The sequence below is a fragment of the Quercus suber genome, unplaced genomic scaffold (assembly GCF_002906115.3).
Source record: "Quercus suber isolate HL8 unplaced genomic scaffold, Cork oak 2.0 scaffold_1114, whole genome shotgun sequence".
Classification (NCBI taxonomy): Eukaryota; Viridiplantae; Streptophyta; class Magnoliopsida; order Fagales; family Fagaceae; genus Quercus; species Quercus suber.
The window spans coordinates 14,389-23,602 of record NW_027070519.1 but is presented as its reverse complement, the minus strand read 5'-3'; the positions used below and the strand labels follow the sequence as shown (position 1 = coordinate 23,602).

Genomic DNA, 9,214 nt, shown 5'->3' with positions numbered 1-9,214 from the left:
TATCATAAGCACCACTTACAGCAACTACGAAAATATGATAGAATTTTTATCTAAAAATATAATAATAATATGGTAGAAACGGTTGTTATTAGACTTATTGTACGGGTCAATTAAGTGCCCCAATTTAGCTTTTAGAATTGGTTGAGACAAAGTCCACATTAGCATCAGTGCATCATAAGTTCACAACTCAAATAAAATAGAATTAGTTTTGCCTTTTCAAATCATCCCCATTCAACAGCCACCGAACCATCCAAAAATAATGTCCATGTTATTCTAAATATAAATAGTAGATGCATCATCAATTTGACATATCTACGTACATTGACAATTATTCCAAATATAAACAGGAGCTACATCATCAATCTGACACAACTACTCGGCATTATTCTAAATATAAACAGTGACATTAGCCTTATCAAAAAAAGAAAAAACCTACGACGTTAGCAATGTGACATTTTTCTAAATATAACCAGCCAGAGATTATTATAAATATAAACAGTAGTAACATCAATCAGACATATCTAAGAGTAACTATCTAGCAACAATAGACAGCAAAAATGAAAATTATGGCACTAACTGCTGCTAGCACAACCACCATCACCACTTTACTAATATCCCTACTCTTCCTTCCCAAATTTTATTCTTCTGAACTCGACTCACACACTTCAATCGCAAAAGCAGATGTGGATCTTCTGGAATTTCCTCTAAATTTAGAGTTCTTTGAAGCTGAATTCTTTTTGTATGGCGCTCTGGGTTATGGATTAGATAAAGTTGATCCAAATTTAACCCAGGGAGGTCCAACACCCATTGGTGCTAAAAAGGCAAATTTGGATCCTTTTACCAGGGATGTTATTGAGCAATTTGCTTACCAAGAAGTTGGACACTTGAGGTTTTTCTCTTGAAATCATTATTTAATTTATTTATGTCTTTTTGTGTGTTGGTATAATGGTTAATGGGTTCTAGTTTATTAGATAAAGATTTTTGTTCTTGAATAAGGGATTTGGATTTGCATCCCATCTATAATGAAAAGAAACACATTAATGGCTTAACATAATGACAAACAACAATTATCATAATGTAGATACTATAAACTTGAAATCCTATCGTAGCAATAATTTCTTTTAAATGTCAAAGGTACTAACTATTAAGTTCTTGATGCAGGGCCATTCAAAAAGTTGTTAAAGGATTTCCAAGACCATTATTGGACTTAAGTAAAGAATCATTTGCAAAAGTGGTTGATGCTGCAGTAGGGAAAAAGCTGTCCCCACCTTTTGATCCTTATTATAGTGGAGTTCACTACCTCCTTGCATCTTACCTTATTCCTTATGTTGGACTCACGGGCTACGTTGGAACAATTCCAAAACTCCAAGCCCCTACTTCTAGAAGGGTAACTGATATTTAAACTTGATTCTTGATCCCTAGTAATGTTCTAAGAAATAAACAGTAATTACATTTTATTGCTTTTACGTGCATGTGTGTCTATACATACATAGTTATATACTACCATTGTTTTTATAGAATAAACTATCATTTTTTCCCCTTAGAAATGATAAAGCTTGACGAATGGAATTTGTAATTTTTCAAAGGTCCATAATCAACTTATATTTGGTATAACTCAACTAATAATATATTTTTTTTTTGGTTTAATATTTTAAAAATCCTATTGTTGGATTACATATGTTCTCTAAATTTTTAACATACACGCTAAATTTGGTATCAATTATATGTAATTTTCCTTTTACTCCATGAACTCATTTTTTCTGCCTAACTTCAAAGTACAAAAATGGAAAGTTAAACATTTTATATATGACATTACAATTAATCTCTGCTCGTCTTTATATTTGGCATGCATATAAGGTATAAGGAGACAATGCAACTCAAGTTATTTAATAGTAGATTTGTCAAATTCCATGTTTGATATATAGTTATTAAGTGATATAACATTGATAAAAGTTACACCAAGTTTAATTTAAACCAAACCCTTTTTTGATTTGAAAGGTAGATTAGTAGAGCATAGAAACAAAAGTTCAATTCATAATACTTACTCTGATATTATAATAAATTACTACTTGTCCAAAAATCATGAAGTTATTATGATAAGAATGTGGACGTGTATATGTTTAGCTCGTTGCAGGCCTATTAGGCGTGGAATCGGGCCAAGATGCAGTTATTCGAGCATACCTGTATGAGCATGCACACGAGATTGTGGAACCATATGGAATAACGGTGGCACAGTTTTCAAATTACTTTTCGGATCTAAGGAACAAGCTTGGACATGAAGGTGTCAAAGACGAAGGTCTTTGGGTTCGCAAATCTGAAGGTGCTGAGGGAAAGATCAAAGGGAACGCGCTTGCTGGAGATGCAGACTCTGTTGCATATGATAGGACCGCTGAGGAGATATTGAGGATTGTTTATGGCTCCGGTGATGAGCATAAACCTGGTGGGTTCTATCCAAAAGGAGGCAATGGTAATATTGCCAGATCTCATCTACATTAATTCTATGCCTACAGCTTGATTACAAGAAAACAAGCTCTGGTGTTTTTTGGTTCATTGTTTAAAGTATGTAACCTTTTGGTTGATAATAAATAAATCTTTTGTGAGTTTATGATTATATGCGTAACAAAATTGTTGTTTTAAGCTTTTTTTCTTGTTTGTTCAAAAGCTTAGAGTTTATGTGGGTTTCAATAAATTCATTAGTGTACTGAGTTAATGATACAGAATAATTTTTAATTTATCATGGAATGGACGTAATAAGTTCAAATCCTGTGATATTATTTTAATAAAAAAGGGTCAGAGTTTGTAATTTGAACAATGAACTTGAGCTAAGCAAGAGAAATTGTACAATGGTAATGTCTAAAACAAAGTGATTATATATGTTAGCTACTGAACGGTTTTAGATCCCTTAAACACACAGATTGCGTAGCCTAGATTAATTAGCCAAGTTGTTACTTAGTCAGATTAAGCAACTCTAGGTTAAAACAATCCAAACAATCATATCAAGATATAAAGCAGCGGAAAATAAATAACACAAGATATGATCACCCAGGAAACCACACGGTAAAAACCTGGGAGGATTTGACCCACCGATCCTCAAGGCTAACCTGAATTCACTATGAAAGAATTGAAGTTCGTACAAAAGGACTACAAACTCCCCGCTCGACTTCCTAATGCTACCCACCAGTAGAACTTCCTGACACGACCACGCGCAGGCTCCGAATCCACGGACTACTTCTTTCTTGAATTCCTTAATCAGCTACAAGCTCCCCGCTTGCTTTTCTTTTAAGTTCCAATGGTTGCAACAGTAATGATCTTCAAGATGTTGAAATCATCTCTACCATGAAAACCCTAAGTTTTGTGTAAAGGAAAGCTCCTCAAAGATCTCACAAGAGATTCACACAAAACAGCAATGTATGAGCAACAATACAATATGGACAACCTTCAAAAACGTGGCTAGGGTTTTGTTTATATACCTAGGGTAAAAACATAAAACCCTAAACGTTTAATGAAGTAGGGCTGAGTTGAAATTCTGCAGAAAATTCAACCTGTGCGATTTTCGATCGATCGAGTCTATTCTTCGATCGATCGAGCCAGGCCGAAAGTCCCAAGTACTTCTGCAGCCACTCGATTCCAACTTTACAATATTAAACCAACTTTGAGCAAGTCTAAATAAGACTAAATACAATGTTTTGATCATGGTTTGCCAACATTACAAATTAGAGTTCTAAATACATAAAATCCTAAGACCTTAGAACCTAACAGCTACCGTTCTTTAAGTTATCCTTCTAAAATTGTTCCACTAGTCTACTTATATAATAGATAAAAAGGGTGTCAACATCGTCCAGTTCTTTTCCTTTCGTTGGAAATCTAATGCCTTCCCACGTCTCACTATCAATCTACTCAGACTTCTTTTGGAGAATCACAACCTAAAGGAGTGACAAAGTCCACTATGCAGCGTGAGACAGTGGACAAGTATTTGTATATGAATCATGATGGAGTCCTAGAAGCAAAATCTCCTAGAAATATATATATATATATATATATATATATCTATAAACTTAAGCGTAATATTTATTGTTGCTACGCTCTTGTTGAGCCACTTTAGTAACCACATCATTCACTTATTAAATTGGTACGGAATAAAGCCAACAAGATGGTTGATAAATTTCAACCTTACAATCTCCCCCTTAGCTATTCCGTGACAAAATTCTAAAACAAACTCTAGACTTAACGCGTGAGTTGGGAACAGTTGGAAAACTCACTCACACCTAATTCTAGAATCTGTGAAGCTTTTAAACCATAAGAACAAGTATCTGCTGAAACACAACAACCTAATAAGTTCATTGTATACAGAAACTTGTAATGCATATGGAGTAAGCACAATACGATCAAGCACAATGGAGTAAAGCAATAAACCATGGCAAGACCAAAACAAGCAATCACTATAACCAAGTGATCAAAATCCTCATTCACACTTGGAATGAACATTTGGACATTCAAGCTGACAAACACAAGGCAAATTACTTTAATAACTAACACTCAACCAATGCACAGTACATAAAGTACGTGCATCTAGGAAAAATCCTACAAGGGCACAAGAGTGACAATACTTAGAAGGAAATGCATAACATTTAGTTAGAAGTACTGATTTAACAAAGCACAAAGGCTGCATAAAACATGGTACAAACCACAAAGGCCTACAAGTGCATAGAAACAAATCCTAAAAGCTTACAAAAGCAATATGGGCACAAAACAAAAACATAAACCTTAAAAACCTACAAAGGTAGCAGGTACAAACCAAAAGCATAAAGTAAGATATGCTGAATAAACATCATAATATATACTGAGTAGCATCTGAAATAAAACTATCCAAGAGTTAAGAGTTTTAGGCCAAACCAAAAACAGAAACCACTGAGTAACAAACCTATACTAACAGCAGATAACCAACAAAATATCAAAGCTATAAACAACACATTAAGTGATAAAGAAATCTTCCCCTCAAACCAAGCACTCCCCCTCAAGAATTGCCCCAAAAATTCTCCCCCTTTTTGACCAGAATAGCCAAAGGATCAGTGCTCCTGGTCGGTGTGTATGCTGTCAAACTTGGCTGAAAGTACATCTAGTTGCTCCTGCATTGCTGTCATCCTTTTAGTATGCTGATTTTGAACCTCTCTAAGTGTATCAAGCCTCTCCAGGATGATTTGAAATGCATCCGGAGGTACAGCTGATGAAGTTAAGGCTCTACTTCTCTTTCTTCTTCTCCTGGGTGTGACTAATTGTTCTGCAGCTTCTGCTTCAGTCTCCATTGGACCCCCTTCTTCTTGAACATCCTCCACTTTTTCACTTGGAAGATGACTTTGTATCCTTGTGATAGTAAATTTGTTTATGGCTGATAGAGGAGGCAAAGGACTAATATCCTGAGGGATTGCAACACCCTTTGCTCTGAAAATCCTCATGAGAAGACTAGGAAATATCAGCTTGGGTCTTGAGGTGGTTCTAGTCTCATCCACTATAGTGTCAAAGATGTGAGAACTGATGTCAATGAAGGTTTTCTCCTTAAGTTCCATGAGAAAGATGGCTCTGGCATTTGTCAGTGTAGTCATCTTCCTTATAGGATACAGGTTGTACATCATTATGGTGGTTAAACACCTTATGTCTTTAGGAAAATCAAAAGTGTTGAGACATCTCTTTTCTATAACCCCACCAATTCTTTTCTGGATAGCTTCTAAAGAAAGCATTCTGTCCTTGTAGTTAGTGAATTCATAATCTTCCAAACCCTCAAGCCCTAGAACCTTATCAATGTCATGAGCATCTAAGGTAAACTCCTTTCTTCTCACCCAACAACTCAACTCTGCCTCCCTTATCACAGCATGTGCATAGAATTCTCTTATTAAAGGTTCACAAACAGGGGGAAGGTCACTCATCAATTTTTCCCAACCTCTACCCTCAAAACAACCTGGAATGAAGGTATCCTTCAATTCCCTAAAATCAACAAATCTCTCCTGAATGATGGTTCCTCTTGAGAAAGAATCCCTATATCTCTCAAAGTGTTGGATTGACCTAAATAGGTTAGGGTCCATTTTCAGTCTTTTGTCAGTTTTCTTAGCAACAGTCTTCTTCTTTGTTAGAGATGCAGTCATCTATAGACAAGCTAGAAAAGACCACAACAAGACATAGCACAGAATGGGGAAATGCACACACATTAGTAACAAGTTAGTTACACAGTAAGAAACAGAGTGACCAGACAAAACACAGAATAAGCATAGTTGATAACCAAACATTGGATAGAACAAGTTAACCAAGTTTAAACTGTATGTATGCAAACAAATTCAGATAGATTTGAGCAAATGACAATGAGTCATGACCCATTGGGTATGAATAGTGCAGGAAGGAAAACACATGTAGCAACACCTACAAGATATGGTGATTTAAAAATCAAAATAATGCTAACCATAAACACCAAAAGCACAACCAAACAGACAAACTTAGAACCACAGTGAAAATTGCAGAAAACCCCACATCCATATGCCCAAGAACAAACTGTCAAATATCAATGCTCCGACTAAAGATAAGCAACCTGATGTAAACTAATAACCCTAAACACACCATTGCAACAAGAGCAAATAACATCAAACACTCATTCTCAACAATATAGGCAAACCCATGTTCGAGCCCCTCAAAAACACTAACCAACAACACAACACCTAAATTCAAGAGAACAACAATGAAATCATGATGAATGAAGTGAAAACAAGAAAACCCATACCTTTTTCTTGGTGTTTGATGAAGACATGATGCAGAATTTGAAAGCTTTTGTAAAAAGACACGGAGTGTTGAGAGAGAGATTTTGGGAAGAAGATGAATAGACACTGATATTCGAGGGAAAAACTGAAAAATAATTTTAAAAACTGTTTTTAAAACGCAAAACAAGCATTTTTTGCGACTTAGTTAAGTCGCCAGTAAGTCACCAGGGTAAGCCACGAAACACTATGAGGGTAAGAAACTTGAAAAATTTCTCTAAGTGTTTTTCGTAACTGGAAGGTCTACCTGCAAGATAGTCACAATATAAGCCACGAAAATCTCTGAGTAACTCTTGCAACTGGACCTTCCACCCACGAATCAGTTACCACATTAAGCCGCGAAAACCATAAAAACTCAAATTTTTTGAAAAATTTCTAAGTCTTTTTTGCGACTGCAGCCTTGACTCGCCAGTGACCTGTGAAAACTTTCGGAGTGAGCTTCACGACTGGAGTATGCGACTGGACCTACCCGCGACTGAGTTGCCAAATCGGGGCAACACTGTTTTTGAAAATTTTGACATTTTTGTAAAACAAAATACTTTCCAAAAACAAACTAAAACACTCAAAAATCTTTTTGTGTTTGATCAACAAAGATTGAGCTTGTAAAAACACATTTAAACAAGTACAATTACACAAATGAATATGGCATTCATTGAACATAGACTTGTGTGTTGTGTGTGGATATCAAAAATGAGATAGTCCTTAGTCCAATGTGAAGCTTCAATGATTAATTCAATCAAGACATACACAACTAGCACTAGATAATGTGATCTATCTCAATTATAGAAACATGCATATATGACCTCCCGCATGCACTTGATAACAATTCTTTGAAACTTTTCATTTGGCTCCATATTCAACATATCATTTGCACTTTTTGAGCAAAGAAAATCTCATTGTGAGATAGATGCCTGAAATTTTTATATTTCAATTAATGAGTTAGCCTTTAGCTTTTTGGACATCATATATTTTACTTTTGTCGCTTTCCCTTTTTCCTAGAGAGCTCTTTTAAGCATAAAATAAAAAGTTGGAAGATATATAGGCATGAGTCTATGCATGTCTCAAGATCAACAAAACCATTCACTAATTATTCATGACAAAATTGAAAATCTATTTACAACAGTCACATAGATTTCAGAATTTCTTCCATAATGATATAAGTGCATAAGACACAAGCTAAGCTCGTTAAATGCACAAAGCCATAAGTACAAAGGTACAAGGTAAAACATGCTTTGAGACAAAACTCAACAAAACCGATTAAACTTTTTGGATTTTCTACTTTTTATGTGTTTTTAGATTTTTGACACAAAAGCAATAAAAGATTGATTAAAAACATAACACAAAAGGACAATGTAAAAACATTTGAACCAAAGACAAACACACACACAAAATAACAACCTAAATACTAGCAAGAAGCACATAACCAAGCATATTCACAAACATGGGAAGTATTGATGCATGAACATGTTGTAATGTTTATGCATGAGTACCTTTTGTCACCCACACGTCACGTGCGTTTGGGGTGATATCCTTGATGGATTGGGTATGAGAGTTAGGACTGTCAAACCTTTGTGTGAAGCTTTCCAGGTAATTTATGAAGGCACCGATCATCTTCATCACGTCCATCATACCTGGATCACAATTTTGACTTCTTGGTTGCTCACCGCCCCAAGACCTCATGTCATTTCTTTTTCCTCATGACCGAGATGCACTTGCATTGTTGTCTGCTCTCAGCTTTTGACAGTTGGGTCTAGTATGTCCTTGCAATCTGCAATAGTGACAAACATAATCCGTTCTAGGACCCTGTTGTGATCTTGGAAGTGATCTTCCTCTAGCTCTAAATCTGCCTTCTGATTGATTGCGGAACTTGTTAACCACCCGTTGATCATTTGCATTCTTCTTCCTTTCAGTCTTAACTTTCTCAAGAATAAGATTATCCACAGCCGTCTCTTTAGCCTTTACAAACTTCACTTCTTTGGTGACCTTGGTTGACGAGCTACTTCCTTCAGTGTATCCCAACCCGGACTTGTCTGAAGAAGGTTTTTGGGATGAAATAACATCTTCTAACTTCTTGGAGGAAACTCTCTCTATCTTGGCATGAGCTTGCACTACCTCTTACTCAAGAAATCTCACTTTTGTGTAAGCTTCTGATAGCTCACCATTAAGTGCTTTAATCTCACACTTCGCCTCCCTATATCGTGCCAAAAGACTTTTGTAATCTTCCTCAGCCCTCTTCATCTTTTTAATGGCTGCATTAGCCACCTTAGCATATTCACTAGTCTTCTCAACGAGCGAGTTGTAAGTCTCTTGCAATCCCACTGCTTCTCCAACTTCCTCATCTTCAAACTCCTCAACTATTCCAATAGACTCCAAATCAGAAGATTCACCAAGCTCCTTCACAAGTGTACCCAAATCAT

The 9,214-nt window shown here is 35.9% G+C and overlaps 1 protein-coding gene across 1 annotated transcript; it reads left to right on the top strand.

Moving 5' to 3' along the window:
* Positions 1-557: 557 nt before the first annotated feature.
* Positions 558-2,496, top strand: LOC111991054 (ferritin-like catalase Nec2). The gene is made up of 3 exons (XM_024022824.2): positions 558-889; positions 1,162-1,387; positions 2,125-2,496. Exons 1-3 carry the CDS (start codon positions 558-560, stop codon positions 2,494-2,496), a joined length of 930 nt encoding a protein of 309 aa, XP_023878592.2.
* Positions 2,497-9,214: the final 6,718 nt, after the last annotated feature.

What these genes read in the sequence shown, in the direction of transcription:
- LOC111991054 (XM_024022824.2), top strand. Translation starts at nt 558, where the DNA reads ATGAAAATTATGGCACTAACTGCTGCTAGCACAACCACCATCACCACT. An exon ending in CAAGAAGTTGGACACTTGAG is followed by an intron (nt 890 to 1,161) that starts GTTTTTCTCTTG and finishes TTCTTGATGCAG; the next exon opens with GGCCATTCAAAAAGTTGTTA. An exon ending in AAGCCCCTACTTCTAGAAGG is followed by an intron (nt 1,388 to 2,124) that starts GTAACTGATATT and finishes GTATATGTTTAG; the next exon opens with CTCGTTGCAGGCCTATTAGG.